The following is a 26,579-nucleotide window of genomic DNA, read 5'->3' as shown; positions in this document are numbered from 1 at the left end:
GACACCTCGAAACTTGGTGTCAGAGATTTTAGAATGAGCGCAGAAGATCGAGGCGCCTGGAACGCCATTCTACGTTCGGTTAGTGGAACAAATATTCTGTCATAGCCAATTAAAGTGATGTAAGTAAGTTCATAAGGCTTGTCTTATATGCTTGGACAATCTAAATTATCTTCCCCAAGTCTTCTTCTCAGTAGTCTTCCGAATTTTGTCCAGTTGGTTTTCAACTTATTCCGGAAATTTATCGGACTCGGCAATAGACGTGTGGGTCTAAACCTAATGTAGCGATGGTTATAAAAAAGTGTTCTATGGAAACCCCCCAATCCTGAACTACATCGATCAGATTTCGGAACATATCGTCACATCTAAAAACTCCTCCCTACTCCTTTTAACAAAGTTGGCGATGTTACCAATATAAGGTGTTAGTAGGTCATTAGTACTCATGAACTCTGCCATGGCTTGACACCGCTTATTAGCGCTGGTACTTCCCCACGAAATGTGGTGAGAGTTCTCATCGCACCCTATTAGAACCTCGTTTCCTGTCTTCCTGTGGGTGGCGGTGTCGGCAAATAAAGTGATGTCAGGTATGCTCCACCGTCTCACCACTGTTGCATCCGCCGTTGACAACTCTGGGGAAAATATATAGTTTAAATTTTTACGACGAATAACGCAGGTCCTAGACCGAGTGCCAGTGTAAGCATAGAATAATTGGTAGTTGATATGGTTCAGTCCAGAAACTTTGTTCCGGGTCGTCCAAGGCATTAAGGCAATATGATTTTGCACTAGCTGATTTTCTCCATCAGAGCGTGTATAGCTGTCTCGCTCCGGTTGAGGTCCTTCATTAAATGGGCTTCTTGGGAGTGCGTGATGGTCTCATTGCCCGCTCCCTGTTCTTCAGGGTTCATTAACTTTCCTGTCACTGCACTGCCTGATGTTTCAATATTAGGTTCTTTGCCTATCCTAGTCATCCGAATCTTGATAGAGTTTGTAATGGTTCCATCGTCGGATCTCTATTTGTTAAGCTGTGGTGTCCCTGCACTGCTTGACACTGGGACAGTCAGTGATGGTCTCGTCGTCAGTCCTCTGTTTCTTCGGCGTTATTGAGTCACCTGCCACTGCATGGCCTGATGTCTCAGTATGAGGACTATTGCGTATCGTAGCCTCCCAATCTTAAAAAACAGCCTTGCTCCCGTGGGGCGCCATGCCTAAAGTCTTAGCCAAACTTGTCACATAGACTTGATCAATGCCAACCACAAGGAGAGTTATTTCCTCCTTCTCCTCCCTGTTGAAGACATCCCACTTCTCTGCGACTAAACCTTGGTTGTGCTTGCCCAAGAACCCCAACATGCGTTCTGTCTTAAATTTGCTGCCTTATCCCTTGATGAAGACCGTAACCTATGTAAGCTGAGAGATGTCCATCTTTCTCACCAGGTCGAGCTTTGTGACCTCCCAGGGAGCGTGGATACCTCCGACGAGCTTTTCGACGGTATTAATGCATTCCGCCGCCGCAAAACGCAGCGTAAAGATGTCTCTTCTATACTTTTCCCTATACAGTTCAACACATGTTCGAAAATCCGCTCGTTAACCAGATCCTCCACTTGGAACCGATGATCTGGAATCCTATCGGATGCACTGCCGATGTTGATGACTGCATAAGTCAGCTCATCGTTGTTGTGCTTCCTCTCGACTCTGGCGTTATAGGAAGGTTTCCGTGATAGCTGTGGCGTCCTTTTGGAGGTCACAGTCCTCCATGAAGACTCAGGGGCCGTGCGCGCTTCCTTCGTTCCTGTTCCGTCTTTGTCTCCCTTCGCAAGACACTGTCTCTAGTCTCCACTGCAGGGGGCTGTATTGGCTTTCACAGTGTTATACTTTTCGTGAAAACTGATTCTCTTTCCAGCTTCCGTAGAAGTGCTTGGAATGTCAGCTCTACACTAGCAGCATCCTGCACTTTCGCCCGATTGAGCTGCCAGTGCACACTCCTCTGTCTCCTTCGTCGTGCCCGGATCGTTTTTGTATTAAAAGCATAGTTGCTTAGAAAATAAAAAGAATTTTTTATTAATTAAAAAAGAAAAAAAAATAATTAAAATTTTCGGAGTCGACTACTGAGTCGGAGTCGAGCAATCCAGAGTCAGAGTCAAATTGCCCGACTCCGCAGCCTTGCTTTCTAGTATGCAATCTATTAAGGTATAGTAGGTTAATTCATATAAGCTTTCATAGAATTAACCCCGCGTTTTCCAGGTTTCCCCCCAATGTGTGGCGGTGACATTTGGTCATTAAGTCAGAGCTAAATTTTGTACTGCTTGCCAACCCACCATTAAAACGCCGATCTTAATCGTTGAATCTATCTAAAATGTGCTTGTCCTTGCGAATACCTTATTCTTACAGAGATAGTTTCGGCAAATCAGCTTTAATATATTCATAAGGACCTGGTCCACCCGGTACTGGCCTAAGGATTCGATCGACCACATACTGGTCCGCACATTGTTAAAAGCTCCCACGATGTCAATGCATACGGCCACGTCTTGGCATCGAAGGGTTTATCAAGGTAGTACAGTCTCCAACGACCTTGCCTTGACATAGGCATGCTATTTGTGTTTGAGTATTTTTCAGACTAACAAACAAAATATTTTATTTTAATATACCTAAGCGGCTACACATAAGCGGCTTAGTTTGTATGGAGAAAAAGCTGCCCCGATTAGCTAAGCGGCTAATTTCATCGCCGCTTATTGTCGCCGTTTATTAAAACATATGGTGTCATCATTCAATCTAAATGACAAAACTAAAAGAGGAAGAACGCAACTTTTTTTTCAACGCTCTAGAATGCAAAAATTGCTTAAGATTTTAATAAAATCACATTTATGAACTCTAAGAAACATTTATTTTAAAATAACTTGACTTATTTTGTTTGTATTGTTGATATTTGATTGTTTGGGATATGTATTAGTGCCGCCAAAGTGAAAGTACAAACCATTGAGTGGGAAGAGCGTTTTATTTATTTATAATCTAGCGAATCCGCGACTGGTAAATAAAACAACCCAATAGTTATTTAAGTTTCTGTCTTGGCGAAAATACTGCAGAAGTGATTAAAGAAAGAAAGGGATTGGGATACATTTCGGCACACATTCTGCACGACTATCTCTTCTAGAACAAAAAAGGAAATGGAACCTGCGGAGTACATAGACATTGCAATCAAGCAGATCACGAAGGCCATGAATGTCTCCCTTGTGTCAGCATGTCCTAGTGCTAAGCCAAGGAGAAAATAGCGACCGCCATGATGGACCCCAAAACTGGTTGGGCTGCAGAAATCAGAGCGGAATCCACAAGCTGAAAAAATCCTGGGCGGAATTCAGCAGCTCCGTGGAGTATATATCAGAGGCCTCTAGGCTAAGGAAGACCCTATTCTCGAGATCTATTACGGTGGGATATATTCAGAAGTCAGCGAATGTATGGACAATGTCTAGTGAAGAAATACTAGAACTACTCGTTGATATACATTTCAAAGCTAATTTTCCAACGAACAATATAGTTCTAGAAGAGGTTGTCGCTGGTATGCATTCGTCGGAGGTTATTGGGGAAATTATGTGTTAGTCGAAAATCCTTGGGGCGTAAAAAGTGTCGGCTTCTTTAAGTCGGCAGGCCCTGATGATGTATCACCGGTTGAATTGCAATGTGTATCGAATAGACTTGGCTTGGCCTAGGGAGATATACTCTGCTTGTATCAACATGTCATATATATCTGTGGTATGAAGGGACACAAAGGTCCGCTTCATTCCAAGAGCAGGGCAACTATTCCAACTAGTCTGTCATCCTTTATGCTGAAGACTATTGAGAGGATGATAGAAACATATTTTAGGGCAAAGATCCCTGAAAATCGTCTGTCTCGGCAACAGAATGCATATAGAAAGGGCATATTGCCATTAACAATGGAATATTGCCAATACATTTTTGTCTCTGGAAGAGAAGGAATCCACCGTAGCGCAGAGGTTAGCATGTCCGCCTATGACGCTGAACGCCTGGGTTCGAAACCTGGAGAGAACATCAAAACCATTAAGAAACAAGGGCAACCATGTAAAAACTCTACAAAGAGGTGTTGACCTGAGGCACGCCGTTCGGACTCGGCTATTTAAAAGAAGGCCCGTAATCATTAAGCTTAAAACTTGAATCGGACAGCATGCTTTGATAAGTGAGAAGTTTGCCCCTGTTCCTTAAAGAAATGCTCTTGGGCAAATTTACATTGTTTTGTTCTGAAAGAAAAAGAAGTAAGAGTTGTTGCGTATGGTGATGTCGTGGCTATTACGGTTAAGGAAAGGTTTCCCAGCACTCCAAGAGATATACTTCAGGAAGCTATACGTGCCACAGCCATGTGGTATACTGAAAGTGGTCTAAGCGTAAATCGGTGCAAGAGAAAAGGAGATACAAGTTACCTACAGTGGCACCTTTCGCCTTAGGGGGAGAGAATGTTTCATTTACTGAAAGCGCAAATTCCTGAGTGTTTTGCTGGACGGAAAATTTGACTTCAAATGCAACATTTTGGAAAGGGCAAGAAAGGCAGCTCTTGTCCTATACACCTGCAAGAGAGCCATTAGAAAAAGTTGGGAGATTTAAACCGCTTGTAATGCATTGGGTGTATGCTGCAGTTCTCAGACCTATAATGCTAATGCTACACCTAATGCCTCTGTAGATAGGGGCTAGACGAATTGCTGCGACCACTGCTGTGAGGCAAGGGAACTTTCTCTTTTGTCATACGGCGACTGCGAACACTGTGCTATCCTTGATAAATAGATGGTTCCAAATTAGACGGGCTTTGGGTGTTTTCTGAAAAACTAGAACTGGTCATATCGAGAAGGTTACCCCACCCCTACTGCAGTGTGTATCAGGTGGAGATCATTGCAATTAAAAAAGTGGTGGAATGGCAAAAATAGAATGTCATAACGGCGATTGGCATAAATATCTTCTTAGACAATCAGGCTACAGAATGCATTTCGGAATTCAAAAATAGGCTGAAGAATTCAACAAATCTTTTAGAACTGTAAAGCGGACGAGCTTGCGGGATTAGAATCTACCTTACACATTCTAGGAGAACTGGAATCTGTGGGTATGCTTCTAGTGACATGTTAGCTAAGTTTTCAGGATCAGGCCCAAAGAGGGGCTGTGAGCATTCCAAAACTATGTGGCCTAATCTAGACTAGAAGAGGTCTACCGCTTTGCTGTCACTGGCTAGAACAGGCATCTCAGTCATTGTGTCTGTAATGACAGGTCACTGTCTAATCGGAAAACATATTGACAGACTGAAGGTTGCCTCTAACGACTTTTGTCGAAGCTATGAGAACGTCGAGAAAGAAGAGACTATAGAACGTCGGCATCTGAACGGTTCAACGGTAGGAACTAAAAGGTATCTTCCTCCTCCTGTTCCTGTGGTATCACAATGGACGAAAACGTTGAAGTAAGTCTGATGGCAGACTGCTACTTTAACCTACCCTTAATTGAATACACAAATTTCTTAAAGCGAGATTTTAATTATTTCTGTGTACGTAAAATACATTTATATTTTCCAACACTTACACCGAATCCAACTCTCATAGGTCCATAATTTGATATTACCCCCTTATAAACGGAATTCCTTAGAATCCCCAATTTTGATCTGATTTGGCGGTACACTAAAACACACCACACAAATTTTAAATGCTAATAAAACATGAATTTGAAAAACAAACAAAAAAAAATATTGCAGCAGTAATTCTGCACTTTTAGAGCAGCAGACTTACTGCTGAATAGTGTGATGTTTGCTGAAACTGACTGCTGCTTAATTATGAAGGTGATGTTAGAAGAAAAAATTAAATACAAATGTAAATATGTGTCTCAGTGGATGTTTGTAATCACCACTGAATATATACTTTCCATAATCTTTTTTTTCTGGCATATTAGTAGAGCAATAACAAAAAATGGAAGCGAGCTCAGCCACATTTCGAAATGTATACCAATGGATGGATTAGGTAGCTTCTTTACAGTAATATTTCAAACATTTATATTATCTCTTCCAACACAATTTCTAAAAAATATCTTAAAAAATTACTTTCCCATTTATAGCAGACAAAAGCAAACATTTTTGTTATTTTGAATAAAAAATTTGGTTGACTGTACTCTTAGTTCAACGCATTAAACAAAAGCATAATTTAAAATGAATATAAAATAATAAATAATAAATAGATTTGGCCTAACAAAAACATAATTAAAATATGAAAAATTAAATATAATAAAATAATAGATTTGTCCTATAAAAAAACTACTCACGAAATGTTATGCAATTTTTAGTAGAATTTTTAAAATATGACTTACGAACATGTTTTTAAAAGTAAAAATAGTAAAATTAAATGACTTCCAATCATCAGGTAACATAATAACAGATGTTAATTTAGGAATGACAATACGTGGAAAGACAATATATATATTACCTTATAAACCGATCCCTTGATATGACTTCTTGAGCTGTCAGTGATCTTAATGAATTTCCTATATCCCAAGTCAATATTTTTTCTGGCAAGTGTAGTCGACATGGTTTTGAGTGTTATATAAGCATGTCGTTGTTCACAATTTGAATCCCTCATTGGACATCGGACGTGGATCCTATAAACTCTAGCTGTTTGGCGTTCCCTTAAAGGTTGTTTTTAATCTAAAGAAGCTTACTTATTTCTTGTTTAACCCGTTGAGTAGAGCGGACAAGACAAAATCTATTCTTTCTTCGCATGCCTATAATTTGCCAAGGCCATCGGCCTTCCCCGGCAAACCAATACGCTCTTTAAGAGGTTGGGGTAATAGAAGACGCATCGCTCTCAGGTTTATTGAGAGGCTTGGTGCGAATGAATAGGAATAATTGAAATGGGATAGTCAATGGATTGTCATCCCTATACTCCGATGTCCTTGCGGAATTTCCTGAGTCTCCTCCAGTTTGTGACGATGCAGGCTGGTATAAGGACCGACACAGATGTCATACAGATACAGATGTCAACGAAAAGCGTGAGCTGCTTACCGAATATATTATACAATGCAATCTGGCGATTTGTAATAAAGGGGATAAACCGACCTTTATTACCACGAACAGGCGGGAGGTACTAGATATTACCTTTGTATCGGAAGACATAAGCGCAAGAATATTCGACTGGGAAGTGTTGGTTGACCACAGATTCTTTTATCATCGTTATATTAGTTTCAGCCTTGGCGAAAATACTCTGCAGAAGTGGTCCTTCGGCTAAACAGAAAAAAGGCGTATTGGGATAAATTTCAGCACTACACGTCTATCCCTTCTGGAACAGAAAAGGGAGTAGAAACTGCGGAGTTTATAGACATAATGATCAAGCGGATCACGAATGCCTTGAATAACTCGCTTGTGTCAGCATGTCCTAGTGCGAAGCCAAGGGGCAAACAGCAACCGCTATGGTGGCTGGTATGTCTAAGGTAGGACTGCAGAAAACTTTAACAGAGCAAAAGCCACAAGAGCACCACATGATTGGATCATCTATAAGGCTTATCTAAAAAATATAAGGGCGAGCTGAGAAGGCTCAGAACAAATCCTGGGTAGAATTCTGCAGTTCTGTGTAGGATACATCTAAGGCCTCTAGGCTAAGGACGATCCTGTCCTCGAGACCTATTACGGTGGGTTATATTCAGAAGTCAGAGAATGTATTGACAATATCTAGTGGGGTAACACTAGAACTACTCGTTGATACACATTTCCCCGGAAATTCTCCAACGGACAACATGGTGCAAGAAGAGATTGTCACTGGCATGAAAATCCTTTGGGCGATAAGAAGTTTCGACTCCTTTAAGTCGCCAGGCCCTGATGATGTATCACCAGTTGATTTACAAGGTGTGTCTGATAGACCGGTTCCTTGGCTTATATCTTAAGGGAAAGATCCCTGGAGATTGCCTGTCGCGGCAGCAGCATGCATATAGTAAAAGCAAATCCACTGAAACAGCCCTTCACGGCCCAGTCGGCTACAAAGAGGGTTCTCTCGCTGTCAAAGAATTTACAATGGTAGCATTTCTTGACATTGAAGGTGCTCTCAATAATGTAAAACCGACGTCAATCATGAAGAAGTTGGGAGTTTCTAGATATTAACTCTACCGTAAGAAAGTTTATTTATAACTTACTTACTAAAAGATGAATTGCCGGGATCTGTGAATCTAAAAAGATGGGTCAGCAGAGGAAGTCCTCAATGAGGTGTACTGTCTCCTCTATTTTGGAATATAGCCATTAACAATATATTATTGTCTCTGGAAAAAAGGCGTAAAAGTGGTCGCGTATGTTGATGACGTGGAATTGAAAGGTTAGGGGAAGTATCCCGGCACTCTAAGAGATATACTTCAGGAAGCTCTACGTGCAACAGCAAAGTGGGCTAGGTATAAATCTGTTGAAGACAGAAGTAGTTCTCTTCAGCAGGAGATACAAATTGGCTACAGTGGAACCTGACTCCTTGGGAGGAGAGAATGTTCCATTTACAGAAAGCGCAAAATACCAGGGTGTTTTGCTGGACATGAAATTGAACTTTCAATACTTTCAAAGGGCAAGAAAGGCAACTCTTGCCCTATACACCTGCAAGAGAGCCATAGGCAAAATTTGGGGGCTTAGACCGCGTGTCATGCATGGGTATATACTGCAGTTGTTTGCAGAAGCTTTAAGGACATCGAAGAAGAAGAGACTATAGAACACTTTCTCTGTCAGAAAGAATTCCACTTAAGGTTCTTATTTCTTTGAGAACCTGTCTGATTTAGCGGATGTGAACATTCGCAAGTTATTGGGCTTTTTAAAGCGATCTCGAGGGTTCAGCGGTAGGAACTAGAAGGCATCTTCCTTGTTCTGTTCCTGTGGTATCACAATGGACGAAAAATTCTGAGTGAGTCTGATGGCAGATTGCCACTAAAACCTAACCTAACTTACTTATTTCTTCTATTACAATAAATAACAAAAACACACTAATTTCATTTGTCCGTTATGGCGAAGATCATTTCTTTAATGATGTGTTAACTTCTCTTTCGAATTTTCGAATATTTTATACAATGGAAAAAATGGATGCCACAAGAGGTACACCACACCAACCATGATTTGACGCGTTCCAACACCTTGGTAAAGGTGGGGGTCATCTTCATCTCTCAGAAATATAAAATTCGATTTGCACCTATGAACTTGTTAAACAACCGAATTTTGTCTGAATTGGAAGGTGTGAACACTCGCAAACTGGCTTTTCAAAAACATATGCTTGCTTCTATATATCAAGAAGGTCCGCTTCTTTCATTTTTAATTTTATATCACAATAAAATATATTGACAACGGAAAACAATTCAGATTTTGCTTTCGAATGCGTTTTACTACACAATAATTTTTTCTCAAAGTTTTAAAATTATTTTCTTTACCTTGAAAATAGCTAATTTACGCAAATAACCTCTCTATCATTATTTTCAGTTGGCTAAGAAAGGACTTAATATCGTATTGATCAGTCGAAGCCTCAGCAAATTGGAAACTGTTGCTAAGGAAATTGGTACGAATTTTAATGCTTTACGATCCTCTACAAATATGTATTCATATTCCTTTACAATTTATATGTTTTTATCATAGCTCAAGCCTACAGTGTGGATACCAAATTTGTTGATGTTGATTTCACTGGCGGCGCAGAAATTTATGAAAAAATTAAGACTAACCTCGAAGGATTGGACATTGGAGTTTTGGTAAACAATGTTGGCATGAGTTATGCCCATCCAGAATTTTTTGTGGAATTCAGTCAAAGTAATCCCCAATTTTTGCGAGACATCATTTCAGCCAACGTGCACTCGGTGACACACATGACTGCTCTGATATTGCCAGCAATGGTGGAGAAAAAAAAAGGAGTCATTATTAACATATCCTCAACTGCCGGTGTAATACCAAATCCTCTACTAACCGTTTACAGTTCCACAAAAGTAAGTATGTATGTGCAAGAAAGAAGTACTATTTATTTTGATGAGAACTTTGAAGATGTTACGCTCTTACATTACATAAAACTACTGTGCATCAAATCAGAGTGAAATGTATTCCAAAAATTGGGTTATAATTATTTATATATGGGTATAAAATAATTTTTGAATAAATGTCGAAACGCCATTACAGGTACGTGAGAGGGGGGGGGGGGGGGGGTCTCAGGCCCGCGCCCTCCCAAAATGATTTTGTCTATAAAAAAATGTGACTACATTTATTCTAAACACAAAATTTTAGTAAAATTTTTTATAATGACAAAATTTAATTTTGTTTTTGGTTTAACCAGCTTAGACCAAGGTGTTTTTATTTCTTGCTTCTATTTCCTCTTCAGACTTCCACCAAAAGATTACATGCTTCCACCTACTCACTAATTAGTGAGCAATGCAATGGTAGAAGCATGCCCTCTGAAAAGAAAGTTTATTTCTAACAGCCAACATCTCTTCAAAAAGACTTCTAACATCAAAAACACAATGGCACACGATTGGAAACCAAGGATTCCCTTGGATCCTGACTCCATACTTGGTAGACTAAGGGACTGTAATCCCAATCTTTCAACCACTGACCTGAAGATTGGATGAGATAGATGGTAACCGGAGACATGCAGTACTCGTACAAAACTCAATCTGTCTCGTGGGACTCAGCAAGTCTGAAGGAGTTGTATCCTACGGATTCAACAAGTTGAGACCGAAGGTGGGGTTGGGGAATCAGAAGATGACTCAGCAGCAGTTGTTGCTGAACACTTGTCTGAGGAACTATCGACCACATCTCTAAAGACAGGCGGATTGCAGAAGACAGGAAATCCCCCTTTCCTATATGTGACCTTTAGTTATTATTAAAGCCGCTTCTGCAGTGTTCCTTCTTCGCACGCTTCTAGTCCACCCTGGTTTTGTTCGGCTTGCCAGAACCGCCTTCATCATCGATCGGTGTCGGTGAGGTGTAACCGGTGCATGGATTACATTTCCGATCTTGCTCTAACCTCACTTCACGGATGTATAGTCATACTGGATATGTTGCAAGGTGCTGTGTGAATATAGCCAGTAGTGGGTCACAAGCGTCATCGTCGTCACCTTCTGCGTCCTCATCGTCGGACTATGCGACCCACCCTGACATTTCCCGAGCGGCAATATACGTAGCAGCAGCCCCAGCTCCAATATTGCCACGTCAGTGCCGGAAAATGTATCATTTTTGCAATTAAACTGCAACGGTCTCCGTGGCAAGATCGATTGGTTTGTGGATTTTATGAGTAGAAAGAACATATTGGTCGCAACGATCCAGAAGACAAAGCTAACCAACACCTGCAGTGCTACGTATGGATTGCTCAAGGAATGGTGGTGGGGGATTGGCCTTCGTGATACACCATTCCGTGCAAAATAAACCCATCTCGCCTGCGCCTGGCGCTAGTGACCCCTACATGGAGTGCATGGGGATAGCAGTCAGGTCCGGTACTGCCGAGATAGAGCTATACAACGTGAACATACCGCTGGTTGGTAGCTGTGTCCCAATTAATGGCCAAACGTACAACCCCGACATAAGTGGGTTACTATCTGGCCATAATCGTCTGGTTTTAGGGCACTTTAATGCCCATCACACTTTGTGGCATTCTCCCCTAGGTAACGACCAGCGTGGCTCAACTTTGGCAGAGCAGATTGAAGGCTTCACGTTTTGCACGGCGACCGACCACCCGACTTCAGAAGGCCGATTGGGCTGGCTTAAAAGAGTATACTAATAGCTGCTTCTCTTTTATACCAGCCGGAATTTATGGCTGGATCACTTGGAGCAATGTAACTTTGGCACCGGTTTAGGCAAGGTGTGGTCTACTGTTAGGTCACTCTTGAACTCCGGTAGACGGGATGACAGGACCTCAGTCACTTCTGGTGAGGTAACCGTGACCGAGCCGAAGAGATGCGCCAGGTTGTTCAACCGTCAATTTATTGTGCTTCCCGAGAGTGGCAGGGCAGAAGGAGAGCTAAATGGCTAACGGGTGAATGTAGTCCTTGAAGAACGACCGCCTCCCATTGCGCCTGAAGAAATTGACCTCCACCGGCAAACCAGAGCAGTTTTGGCTCAATTGCGTTCCGGCAGATGCAGCCGCCTCAACTCCTACAGTGCAGGGATTGATGCCGACGTGCAAGATGTATGTCCCGATTGTAAACAGGGACCGCACAATACACGTCACTGGTTTAACTGCCCAGCCAGACCCATTCGTCTCAGACCCAGATCCCTGTGTATGCACCCCACCTTAGTCGCAGAGTTCCTGGGTCTTTACACTCAAAAGAATCAAGCAGACGAAAGATAGAACACAACAAACTGCTACAACAACAACAACAACGTGAACTTATTCAATCCCATGGCAGCCGGTTGTACGTACCGGATTGCCCGATGGAATCTTTCATCGGCATAGGCTGCCGCCTCAGTATACAACACACTGCTACAACAACAATATCGTGAACTTATTATAGTTTGTTTAGGTCCACATATAAATGAGTAGAAAAAATTAATCGTTTCTTCTAATAAGGCCTTAGAACTTCTCGTTGCGAAGAGTGTTATACAACCAGCTTTTTCTATTTTGTCAATTAAAAGTCCTCCTGTCGTATAAAAGCGACATAATTTAATTTCATTTCGCTTTTATTTAACGCAATTTAATACTATATTAGAATAAAAATTTAAAAATAGTACGAACATAGAATATAAATATATATTATCATTTTAAAATTAAGAATCATAAATTAATGTAGAAAAAGGAAATAAATTAATGTAGAAAAAGCATCACTTCCTACAATGAAGCTCTTCTTCCCTACAGAAGCGGAATCTCTGAATCGTGTTGATTGTTGTTGAGGCTTATTACAGAAGTAGGCCGACTATCTGTTGCCAAACCCATGTTCAAACTAAAACTTTGGTAGACGACAAGGGAGTGAGACCAGAGACAACGAAGGACATGTTGAGGCTCTTGATGAAAACCCATTTTCCATAAGATACGACGGACTCACAGAGACACCGGAATCTTGGAATAATGGTGAAGGAATCTTGGGGATCTTCAAACCATTTAAGTCACCAGGACCTGATGGAATTTTTCCGCCATTACAGCGTGCCTGGGACTTGCATATACACCTAAATCATGGTAGGAGGCAAGGGTGGTATTTATACTCACTCCGGCAAGGCAAGTTATGCGACACCAAAGGCCTACAGACCTATAAGTTCGTTCGTATGCTATGCATACGATGTTATAATACTTCTAAGGGGTAACTATCGGAACCAGCTACGCAGAAGGGCCGCAAAGGTCTTGCATATGGCGTATGACTAGGCTAGAGCCAGGTCTCATTGTTAACCCAGAGAAGACTGAAATATGCCTGTTCACGAGGAAGGCGAAGGTGGGCCAATTTGACGCATCACGTTTCCTCGATATCTGACAAAGTCAAATACTTAGGAGTGATCTTGGATAGGGAAAATTGGAAGTGTACTGAGAAGGCTCACAGATGGTGGGCACTATATAGACGGATCGTCGGCCCGAAATGGGGCCTGAATCCGTGGATAGTCCACGGGCTCTACAGGAGCGTGATTAGACCAATACTTACTTACGTTTCAGTAGTTTAATGGACTGCTATGAAGAAAAGTGCAATATAGGGACCATACAACGGGTTCAAAGAACATGTTGTCTTGGCATAGGCGGAGCGATGAGGACCACGCCCACTAGGGCACTGGAGACTGTTCTAGATATCCGATCCAGTGACATGCAGATTAAGTGTGAGGCAGCCACTGCAGCGATAAGTCTTAAGGCGGTGGGAAAATAGATTGAGGATGAGAGCAGCTCATACCATTGCGGTAAAATCGAGGCGACAATAGGAAACCTGGAAGAAAGGGAAGGTGTTTTCGAAAGCGAGCCAATTTTTATCGCTGGTTGATTCTTATTTTACTTCATAGATGTCTGTCTAATTATTATTTTTAGAAAAATTCTTTTTTTAAGCTTAGCTTGTCTCAAGGTCAACTATTAACTATATTTTGACCTTCTTTTTTGATTTTTGTCTTTAATAACAAAACGCAAAGTTAAGGAGTTATTAGTCTACCATTTTAAATAAAAATATTTAAATGAAGGAAATATTTTTCACTAAAGGCAATGTTCCCTTAAAAAGTTGAAAAATGTTTCATCTTTACATTTGAATGGGGTTTTAAAAAGTTTACCTAAAATTTGTTACAGCGGGATTATTTCGTGCGAGAATTTCAACATGCACTTTAAAAACACTACGTAAACAGAAAAATTTGTTGTAGAGAAGTTCTCGAAAGAGGTTTTTTAATTAATTATAGAGAGGTTAGGCTGCAATTCGTTTCTAAGTTTAACTATTTTTAATTATTCTTACCAATCATATTATAATCAATTAAAATATTCAGGACAAAATATTTTATAAAAAAAAAAAAATTATAAATTTTTGTTTGCAGATACAGTTTCAATGAAATTATAAAAATAAAACTAAAATAGACAGAATATTCTTTAGAGACAATTCTTTAAATGGCTTTCAAGAAAACGTTGTACCACGGAAGAAAATCGAAAAAAGAAGTAAAAAGAATGTCGTGTGAGAACGGGTAACGATATCTCTTTAAATAGTGCGCTTTATCACAGGCCCTTAAAGTTGGTCATCTTGGTATTTCAAAAAATGTTTGAAATGTTTTGTGGTCCGATATCCAAAATTCTTTCTATCCGTTCTCAATTGGCAAAATTTTTTACTATTTATATCATTTGAAATGATATGAACTTTTATAGAGGATAATGTCCCTGTTCATATTTATTCTTATTTCTCTCTTACTCATTGCAAACTTTATTGATATAGAAAAACGACAAAGCCAAATTAAAATCACTTCGTATTTCACAGCCAAATAAAAATTCAATTTCTGTTTATTCATTTACACATGTTAGACTGTTTGTTTTTTTTTACCCACAACCATAGCACTATGGTCTCAACCCCGTTTTTCTGGCCAAAACTATGTTTGCAGTTGTAAGGCCTTTATAGCTTTGAAACTACAAAGCTCTTGCAATCTTCTAATGGTTTGTAGTAGAGATTTAAGCTTTCAGAAAATACTAGAATATAGGGTGTGCTATTGTGTGTTATAGTTGACCCATAGTGATTTCTTAAATACCTAATTGCACATACATTTCGATCTACTGCACCAATTTAATTGCATTTTTTATTTAAGAAAAAGATTTCAATTTGTACAACACGTTCAATCACCAAAGAACTTGAACAATTACAAATAGTTAATAAAAGAGGACTTTTTGTTTTTTTTGTGTTACATTTTCCTCAATTTTTGTTTCTTTCAGAAATAACAAATTTTGTGCTATTAATTAAGTTTCTACAGCGCAATTTTTTTATTGAATTTAATCTTCTTATTTTACTATAAAAAGGGTGATAATTACGATTCAAAGAAAATATAAAGGGAGTTCATATTGAAATACGTGCATAAAAACAACCTTCTCTGTAATTTGTATTTTTTTATAATTTGTACTAAATTTTTAACATTTAGTTTCATTATACGATTAATTGCATTTTCTTAAAAAAAAAATATTTATTTAAAAAATGCTCATTTCTCTCAAATGGCATCAAGGTGGCAACTTTATACATATGTTTCTGAAAGCTCTTGTAAGTACCTTTCATTTCGGGTATCATTTTGTTATATAACCAGTTTCAAATTATGTAATTTATCAAAGCAAATTATCCAAAACTATTCAAATTCAACCTATCCTTGACTGATAATTTGTTGTCGTTTTTAATAAAAAATTGTAATAAAAAATCTCTCCTATTGGAAGTGTTCGTTATTGGAATTGGAAATCAAAAATATGTCACAACTCCACTTTTACTCAAAAAAATGAGCCATTGGAACCGTAGTACAGGTAAGTTCACTCGGAGGCCAGTTTGGTCAATTGTGATACCCTGGGAGAAAAAGAAGACGTGAGACATGGGACCTTATCCAGTGGTTATACACGAATAAAAGAAACAGGAAGAATGGAGAACCAGAGCGGGAGATGAAAACGCCTATCCCTTACGCTAGCACATATGTCGCCGCATCTTATCGCATCTTCCGTCGGAACCATCCCGTTCCGTTCACAAATCTCAGGAGACATCCCAGAGGTACGTTCGCATGATCTCCTCGCTCGCAGAAGTACCTCCTAACCAGAAAAGAGAGCCTGCGTCCCTGCAGACCCGAGCATCGGCAGAGCAAGTGATCGATAGTCTCCTCCTCATCATTCCCATGCGTCCTATGGTCAATTATGACCCCTGTCAATATGCTCAGCGAACTTTTATTGAAAACCAGTAACTCCTTCTTCCTGCTCCTGTCGATGATAGGCCAGAGCGTCTTAGCGGTCACTCAACTATCCGCTGAGTCCCATCTCGCCACCGACCGCGATCTCTTCTACTATTTTCAGTAGTTCGACAAATGGCACGTACCCCACGAACCCCTCCTGGCGTCAGCGTCATATTGAGGAACTGGAACCTGTCAGGGACTCTATACAATCCGCCAAACACCTTGACCTCACCGTCCTCGAATCCAAGGCCTTGAGCGCCGTCATACTGTCCACATAAATCCTGAGGTTTGAGGGCGGGAGATCCGTTACGAAAAATTTTCAGCGATGGTTATCCCCTCCTAATGCTGGCGATATTTGCGAGGTATTTCCCCACCGACCACGCTCTAGCCATCTCTTCTACTATTTTCAGTAGCTCGACAAATGGCACGTGCCCCACAAACCGTTTCTGGCGTCAGCGTCATATTATGGAAGTGAAATCTGTCCAGGGACTCTATACAATCCGCCACACACCTTGACCTCATCGTCTTCGAATCCCAGGCCTTGAGCGCCGCCATACTGTCCACATAAATCCTGAGTTTAGAGGGCGGCAGATCCGTTACGAAAAATGTTCAGCGGTGGTTGTCCTCTCCTAACTTCTCCTCAAAGTGGTGTCGCTCTGCGGCACGCCGTTTGGACTCGGCTATAAAAAGGAGGTCCCTTGTCATTGAGCCTAAAATTAAATCGGACAGCACTCATTGATTTGTGAGAAGTTCCTTAAAGAAATGTTCATGGGCAAATGTGCATTTGCAGATCCGTTACCAGAATTTCTCTTGCGGCTACTGTAATGGCACAAGCTTCTACCTGAGAGACACTCGTCCGGTTGTTTCAGAGATATATCGGTGTTGAGTGCGTCGGACCCAATCCAGTACCTGACTTCTTCTGAAAGCTATCATTGGAGATCAAGGTGCCCCTGTGACTCCAAATAAGCACAAAATAGATATTGTTCTAGTTATCCAGTGTAAGATTACGTTCTAGTTTTTTCTTGACGAAAAAATTCAAAATCCGTATACAGGGGAAAGATGTTTGCAAAATCGGTATGGACACAGAGACCCCAATCCGCAAACAATTTTTTATATGTATTCAAATACAGCTTGAGATAACAAAAATATGTTTGCAAGTCAGGGTGAAGATAGTTTTATCCGTTCACAAATGGTAGACTCATTTCCACCTTTTTGTGTGTCGCACAGGTAGGCCGATCTTCATGTAATTCAGATTCGTATGTACATAGTTTTTGGGACATTCCTGCAAAGCGATAGAACATCACTACCAAACAGCCGATGAAAACGTTGTCGATACGTATGAGAAAATGTGTGGTGAGTTTTTAAAAGTATCTTTCAAATTTGTTCAGATTTAGTTTTAAAGATTTTCCTTGTAATTGCTTTTGTCCCACATTTATCAACCGATTGGGTCGAAATATATCACAGGTGTTGGAAAATGAGGAAAATATATCATAATTCCAAGCAAATCGAATCAGACTTAACCGTTGAGTGGAGTGAACGTTTTATTGTTTCACTCCACTAGAATTTTTCTATAACTCGTATTAGGTAATTTTTTTGGAAGAAAAATTTAAGTCACTCAAGTATAGTTGCGTTAGAGGTATCCATTAGGCGGTTAATGATCTGCGTCTGTTTCCAGTGGAGCGGCAGTTCGAGAGCCCGGGACTAGGGTTAGAATGGGCTCCAAAGACCAGCTGCAGTGATGGTATTAGGCCGTAGCATGTTGTCTGCTACTGAAACCTCGACTGGTGGAGCGGCTGCTCCAGGCTCCACTAGTCGACAGACGACTGGTCAGCAGGGGCTTTTGATGAAGACAGCTGGTTCGAGTCTTAAGGACAAGGCCGAACCTATTCTTTCTACGCATGCCTATAATTTGCCTAGGCCATCGGTCTTCCCCGACAAACCAACACGCTCTTTAAGAGGTTGGAATAATAGAAGACGCATCGCTCTCAGGTTAATTGAGAGACTTGGTGCGAATGATCCTATGACTCTCACTAATAGGGAGAGAGACTCCCTTAACTGGACTCGGGAATTTGCTGCACAGGCTACCCCAAAGAATACACGCTTAGATTCGGAAACTGCACGGCAGTCAGCCAAAAGGCTGCGGTCACCTGGAGGGCATCCCATGCCTAAAGGAACTAGGGCAAACAAGAGTAGGATGAGTCCAAGAACCTTTGCTAATGTCGCTAGGGACAGTTTGGTGATGGAAGTTTTCGACAAGGGAGAAGAACAGGGCTGCATACATAGGAATAATTGGAGTGGGATAGTCAATGGACTATCATCAGTATACTCCGATGTTCTTGCGGAATTTCCAGGGTCTCCTCCAGGCTGGTTTCGGGGCCAATACAGACTATATGCCTTCGGGGATCAACGCTCAATTGAAATGTATCGTTGTGCGCTAAAAAAGATTGGTGAGATCTAGGCAGATGCAGCACTAGATTTAGTCGAGAAGGAAGATATTCCTTCTCTCTAAAGTCTGGCATGGCATCGAAAAGGGACCCGACAAGTCCTTTATGGGTGGGTCATCCAGTTGGACTGGGCTCAAAACGTACTTCGACAGCAGCAGCTAGTGAAGCTCCTAAGGGGGAATCGTCCTCCCCGCAAGTGTACAGTGTCCTGAGGAAGAGTGGTTCCACAGCTTTTTCACCTGCCTCTGGATGAGTACGGAAGCTGATCATGACAAGTTCTAACGAATCTTGTGAGGATGAACTCCTGATGGAATCAGAAGACGAGGCTAACGTAACAGTGGTGGAAGTTCCGAATCCTGACTATGGTCCGGTTACTACAGATAAATCTCCACCAATGTAAGGCAGCTTCGGCTGCACTAAAGGTCCTCCTCAGAGATGGTTGGTCTAAGGAAGGACTGACTGAAGGCAGAAATTTCTTCAACAGAGCAAAGGCGAAAGATTTTCGTTCTATTGGTCTGTCATCCCTTATGCTGAAGACTATTGAGAGGTTGATACAAACATATATTAGGGCAAAATCCCTGGAGATCACCTGTCGCGGTAGCAGCATGCATATAGGACGGGCAAGTCCACTGAAACAGCCCTTGTCGGCTACATAGAGGGTTCTTTCGTTGTCAATGAATATACAATGGTAACATTTCTTTCAATAATGTAACACCGACGACAATCATGAAGAATTTGGACTTTCTAGGCATTAACTCTACCGTAAGAAAGTTTATTAATAACTTACTTACTAAAAGATGCATTACGGCAGGCTTGGGATCTATGAGCTGGGTCAGCAGAGGAATATAGCCATTAACAATATATTATTTTCTCTGCAGGAAAAAGGCGTATGCTGATGACGTGGCAATTGCGGTTAGGAGAAAGTTTCCCAGCATTCTAAGAAATACACTTCAGGAAGCTCTATTTGCAACAGCAAAGTGGGCTACCGAAAATGATCTAGGTATAAATCCGTGCAAGACAGAAGTAATTCTTTCAGCAGGAGATACAAGTTGCCTACAGTGGAACCTGTCTCCTTATTTATTTTTGTTATTAAATCAGTATAAACGCTATTTAAAAGAAAGCACAGTTTACAAATAATGTAGTTTTATGACTAAATAACCGATTATTGAGCTTTTCATATATGTAAATTTCAAAATTTTTTATCAATATTATAAATTTGTAGACCCATTTCAGCGACTTCTTTAATTTTTAATTGAACCTAATTGAATGGATTTTTTTAAGTGAACTGGTGTTTTAATTTGGCCTGTGTTTTTTTGTTTTCAGGCATTTGTGGATAAATTTAGTGCTGATTTGCAAACCGAATATCGAGCTAGAGGCATAGTCGTCCAAAGCATACAACCAGGATTTGTAGCCACGAATATGACAAGGATACGTAAACCTAACACATTCTCTCCATCCGCCGAAACCTATGTCAAATCAGCTTTAAGTACACTTGGTATAGCTGAACGCACTGCAGGTTATTTTCCCCATACTTTGATGCAAATCGTAATTATTGGAATCGCAACGGTATTTTGTGAGCAATTTGCAAGTCAGTTGGTATTTTCAAATCTGTTAAAAACCCGCCAACGTGCCCTGCGGAACCTTGCCAAGAAGAAATAAATTATATGAATAACATTTGTCGAGGGCTACCATCTTCCAACACCGAAGAACTTATATTTTGTTAAAATTGTAAACGAAAAAATTTGTTAAGGGGAATAGTATGTATTTGTTATATTTGTAAGTATTTCAACAAAAACAATGACGCTACAAAAACGGAAATAAAAATATGTATTTAGACTAGACAGACAAATATTTGTTGCTAACGCGAGCAAGATCGATAGCTTTACAAATGTTTAATGCATATGCATTTCAAAAACAATACCGGTTACGAAAATGTTTGCAATTTACTGTTGAAGATTAATTTTATTATTTTAAAATCAACCGTCAAATTTGCTGGCATTATTTCAAAGACAGACATTATTTTAAATGTCGAGAAGGATATAATTAAGTAAGATTCCTCGCTTAGTAATATTACATAATTTGTAACCTCAATTTGTAATTCTGTTGAAGTAATAAAGCGACAAATCATCAAGTCATTTTTAATTAAATTTAGCAAATAAAGCAATTTCTTAAATTCGAAAGAATTTTATTCAAATAAGGTGACGTTTTTATTATAATTCAACCTCGAGTTGCAGCCGCAACAATAATTTAAATTTCCTGAAAAAACGCCACCTTTGTTATAGCCGTTATAAATTTTTATTATTTAATTTATAAAACCGCTCGGTTAATGGCACGCCGAAGTGAACGATTGAAGAACAAGAATATGTCGACCGGAAAAGCTGTTGAATCAAGCAGTGAGAACGAAGGCGACAACTTAGCAATGGAACAAGTCCCATCCGTTGATTTTAGGAAAGACGTTCGGAACCTAAAAATCATGTTAGAAATTCTAGTCCAAAAAATAAAAAACACGCTGCCTAAGCACAAACCTGACGAGTCGCCGCGAAAGAATGGCATAACCATAATAAAAATCCATACACTTTGTCGATGAACTTTTATACAATGTCAGCACCAAATACCGCCGATGCAGACGAAAAGAGGGTGCAGATATTAAGCTGCCCCATGCCACAATAGACATACACCTAAGCCAGTAATCGGCTTGTTGTGCGCTTTAAAAACTAAAAAGTACCCTCGAACAAGAAGATTTTAAGTAAGGAATTCCGTGCTACCTACAAAATCCTTAATTGTTTTCCCCTAAGTTGGTTCATGTCTGGTATCCCCACCTATGTACCGATGTCTGTTGGACGCGAAAACCGGGCAATGACAAAGAAAATGCTCCAACATATCATCTTCCCCGCACGACTTACACATGCTATCACTTGCCACTACGATTTTACATAAGTGAGCTCGAAGTCCTATGTGGCCCATTATGAAACCAATAGCTTTACTGACCTCCTTTTTAATTCCTTTCAGTAATAGCCTCGTCTTCGCAAAATATGTATGTCCCCATAGGATTTTCGCCGTCCCACCGACCGTTTCGCTGTTCCACAGTGTTACATGCGTTTGTCGCCCACGCCCATAAATCGGAACGCGTCGACCCGAAAGGCGGTTCTCTGGCCTTCACTGCCAAATCGTCTGCCCTTTTCTTACCCTTTACTCTGTTATAGCCCGGCACTCAAACCATGCGAATTGTACCATCCTCAGAGAAGGCGTCAATGTCCTTCTTAAAGTGCAAGACTTTTCGTGACCTAACCGTCCTAAATGTTATTGCCCTTATGGCCATTTTACTGTCCGCAAAGATGTCCCACTCGACGTCCTCGAGTTAGTACCACACCCCCTCACGCATTCCGTGATCGCCCGGATCTCCGCCTGCAGGACCGTATTATGGTCAGGCAATAGTAAAAGAGATATGGTTCGTGAACTTAGAATTCGGGGATTTAAATTACTCAAGGGTACGGGGAATGGGAAACATAGAGCCTGTATTCTTGCAAAGAGTAGTCTAAATGTTTTTCTTCTTCCATGTCATGCCAGCCATGAAATAAACAAGTCTCATTACTGGCTGGCTTCCCTATATATGACACACGATTCAGAGATGCCGCCTTCAGACCTTAAGGTTGAAGCCGCTTCTGTAGGAAAGAAAAGCTTTATTGTAGGAAGTGATTCTAATGCACAACACCAGATATGGGAAAGTTCGGATGTCAACGAAAGGGGTAAGCTGCTTATCGAATATATTATAAGTTGCAATCTGGCAATTTATAATAAAGGGGATAAACCGACCTTTATCACCAGGTACAGGCAGGAGGTACTAGATATTACCTATGTATTGGAAGATAGAAGTGGAAGAATATGCAACTGGGATGTGTTGGATCACCACAGCTTCTGTGATAATTGTTACATTGGTTTCAGCCTTGGAGAAAATACTGCAGTAGTGGTCCATCGGCTAAACAGAAAAAGGCGGATTGTGATAAATTCCGGCACAAATTCTGGACGCCTATACCTTCTAGACCAGAAAAAAAGTGGAAACTTCAGAAGATATAGACTAAGTGGTCAAGCGGATCACGAAGGCCTGACTTGCTTACTAAAAGATGCATTACGGCAGGCTTGGGATCTGTGGATCCCAAGTAGATGCACTGTCTCCTCTACTTTGGAATATAGCCATTAACAATATATTATTGTCTCTGGAAGAAAAAGGCGTAAAAGTGGGAGCCACTTTTTCATAAGAACTGTACCACTATTCCTTATAGAACCGATTGGAACTACGATATCCCTGGTAACAGAAGTTACATAGACTTCTATACGGATGGTTCCAAACTAAACGACCAGGTGGACTTTGGGGTGTACTATAAAGATCTAGAACTGGTCCTATCGGAAAGATTACCCGACCACTGCCGTGTGTATCAAGCGGAGATCCTTGCTTTTAAGGAAGTGGTGGAATGGCAAAGATAGAATGTCATTACAAAGATTGGCATAAATATCTTCTCAGGCAGCCAGGCAGCCATTAAATCAATCGAGTACGTGTTTCTGAACACAAAAACCGCCCTCAACTGTCGCAGATCTCACAACGAGATGAGTGAATAGTTCAAAATTCACCTATTCTAGGGGACTGTGAGCATTCTAGAACTATGTGGCCTAATATAGACTTAAAGAGGTCTACCGCTTTGCTGTCATTGGCTAGAACAGACGTCTCAGTCATTGTGTCCATCATGACAGGTCGCTGTCCAATCGGAAAACATGGTGACAGACTGAAGGTTGCCAACAACGACTTAGGCAGAAGCTTTGAGGACATCGAAGAAGAAGAGATTGTATAACACCTTCTGTGTGTGTATCCCGCACTAGCAGGCAGAAAGAGTTCCACCTTTGGTTCTCATTTCTTTGAGAACCTGTCTGATTTAGCGGATGTGAACATTCGCAAGTTATTTGGCTTTTTAAAGCGATCTGAATGGTTCAACGGTAGGAACTAGAAGGCATGTCCATTCTTCTGTTACTGTGGTATCACAATGGACAAAAACGTCTAAGTGAGTCTGATGGCAGACTGACATTTAAACCTAACCTAACCTAACTCTGGGTTCTCCCTGTAGACCCCCAAGCCCACTCTGTCCCCTAGCTTTGATCCATCCGTGTAACATGATTCCTATCGTTGCCTCGATTATACCGCGATGGTATGAGCTGCTCCTATCCTCAAACTATACTCCCATAATCTGTATGTCTATGGGTCGGATGAGTATGGGTATCTAGAATGGTCCCCAGTGTACTAATGGGCGTGGTCCTCATCGATCTGCCTATGCCAATACAGCATATTCTCTGAACTTGTTGTATGGTCCTAACGTTGCACTTTTTCTCCATAGCAGTCCACCAAACTACTGAAACATTAGTAAGTATTGGCCTAATCAAGCTTCTGTAGAGCCAACCGACTATCCTCGGATTCAGGATCCATTTCGAGCCTATGGCTCGTATATACAGTGCCCAACATCTGTGAGCCTTCTCAGTAAGCTTCGATTATATATCTGTCTTCGATTATATGGCTTATATGTCTGTAGACCTTTGATATCTCATAACTTGCCTTTCCGGGTTACGATATAAATACCACCTTGCTTTCTGATAGGCTTTCGGCTAGGGATGTTGGAAAAATTTTGGCAAGGTGGCGCGCCAGATAGTCGGCCTTCTTCTGTAGTAACGCAGGAAATATTCCATCCGGTCCTTATACTTTTAGTTTACTTTACTTTACTTTAATTGGCTATGACAGAATATTTGTTCCACTAGCCGAACATAGAATAGCTTTCCAAGCGCTTCGATCTTCTGCGCTCCTTCTAAAATCTCTGACACCAAGTTTCGAGGCGTCTCCCACAACTTGATCTTTCCACCGGGCTTTTGGTCCTCCCGGTTTGCGTGTACCACCGTGTTTGCCTTCAAAAGACTTCTTTGCTGGAGCTACATCATCCATTCTGACAACATGACCTAGCCAACGCAGCCGTTGTATTTTGATGCGTGTAACTATGCTATCGTCGTCATACAGCTCATACAGCTCGTGGTTCATACGTCGCCTATATTCTTCGTTAACGCAAACTGGTCCATATATTTTACGAAGAATCTTTCTCTCAAATACTCCAAGCACTGCCTCATCTGCGGGTAATATCAGTGTCTTGTAAAGTGTAGTCTTCGTCTGTCGAGAGGTGGCCTTGTTTCTAAACTGCTTACTTAGTCCAAAGTAGCATCAAAACTGGTGTAATTCGTTTCGGTTACGGCGGTGCCGAGGTAGATAAAGTTACTGGCTGTCTCAAAGTTGTGGTTCCCAACTTTCTCCATTTTCTTCATCTGCTCAGTTGTGCAAGGCTTTTTGGGTGTTGAAACCTTTGGCTTTTGGCTTTTTGGGTGTTGAAACCAACTCTCTTTCGATTCTTTCAAAGGCTGCAGTTACTACTTCCGGTGACCGACCTATGATATCGATATCGTCGGCATAGGCGAGTAGCATATGGTCTCCTGTGATTAGTGTGCCATATCTATTCACATCTGCATCTCGTATAATTTTCTCCAGTAGGATATTAAAGAGATCACACGATAGGCTGTCTCCTTGTCTGAAACCTCGTTTGGTATTAAAATGTTCTGAGAGATTCTTTCATATTCTTACTGAGGATCGCGTATCAGCAAGTGTCATCCTGCAGAATCTTATTAATTTTGCAGGGATACCAAACTCAGACATGGTTTGAAATACCTTTGAACGTAAAGGAGTATCGAAGGCGGCTTTGTAGTCAACAAAGAGATGGTAGGTGTTAATTTCTCCTTCTCGGGTCTTTTCCAGGATTTGGCGCAGTGTGAATATCTGGTCCAGGGTGGATTTACCTGGTCTAAAGACGCATTGATAGGGCCCAATTATCTCATTGACTTTAGGTTTCAATCTTTCACACAGTACGCTCGAGAGTATCTGTATGCGATGGGGAGGAGACTTATTCCTCTGTAGTTGACACATGCCGTCTTGTCTCCTTTCTTGTGTACGGAACATAGTATGCTGAGGTTCCAATCATCGGGTACGCGTTCTTCTAGCCAGATTGCGCAGATAAGCTGATGCATACGCCTTATCAGGGTGTCGGACAATCTAATTATCTTGCCCAAGCTTACTTCTGAGTAGACTTCCAAATTGTGTCCAGTTGGTTTTCAACTTATAATGGAAGCTTATCGGATTCGGCGCTAGCCGTGCTATACCTAATGTAGCGATGATCAGAGAAGGAATGCTCTATGAAGACCCTCCAATCCTGAACCTCATCGATCAGATATTCCAAACATATTGTCACATTTGAAGCCTCCTCCCTACACCTATTGCCAAAGGTGGCATTGTAACCAATATTGTGTGTTATTAGCTCAGTAGTAATCAAGAATTCCGGCAGGTAGTTAGCATTCAAAAATTCCGCATGAAATGTGAAAATCGCATCGCACGCTATTACCCAGCAGAAAAATTTGTATCCCCGTATGCAATAGTGTAAATTAGAACCATCGTGACATCAGCATACACAGTTGCTTCCGGCATGCATGATTTTTGTAGGCGATGTACCACATAAATGAGATTGTTTAAATATCCGAAATGCGCCTCTTGTTCAACATCAAAAATGCGACTTTGGCACCACAAACTAAATTTGCCTTTTTTATACAAAGAATAGTTTCAATGAAAACACCGTTTTCTGCGATTAATGTCCCAAAAAATAGATGATTTTTTTATTACATTGTTTTTTGTTATTATTTGCAGTGTGTTGTTAAAAGTAAATTGTCAATAACATACAAAACTCAGTCTCATGTAATTAGTCTCAGTCTTATAG

General features: G+C 40.8%; 1 protein-coding gene across 1 annotated transcript in view; it reads left to right on the top strand.

Annotated features, from left to right (window-relative positions):
- LOC106095761 (very-long-chain 3-oxoacyl-CoA reductase) overlaps positions 1–20,885 on the top strand; it is a 60,136-nt gene extending 39,251 nt beyond the window's left edge. The window contains exons 3-5 of the mRNA XM_013263087.2: positions 9,455–9,530; positions 9,608–9,948; positions 20,062–20,885. Coding sequence (XP_013118541.2) covers positions 9,455–9,530; positions 9,608–9,948; positions 20,062–20,397 — 753 coding nt within the window. The 3' untranslated portion in view covers positions 20,398–20,885. The remainder of the gene's footprint in view (positions 1–9,454; positions 9,531–9,607; positions 9,949–20,061) is intronic.
- Positions 20,886–26,579: the final 5,694 nt, after the last annotated feature.

The sequence above is a fragment of the Stomoxys calcitrans genome, chromosome 4 (assembly GCF_963082655.1).
Source record: "Stomoxys calcitrans chromosome 4, idStoCalc2.1, whole genome shotgun sequence".
Classification (NCBI taxonomy): domain Eukaryota; kingdom Metazoa; phylum Arthropoda; class Insecta; order Diptera; family Muscidae; genus Stomoxys; species Stomoxys calcitrans.
The sequence above is the reverse complement of the archived record's forward strand: the minus strand, read 5'-3'. Positions and strand labels throughout refer to the sequence as shown.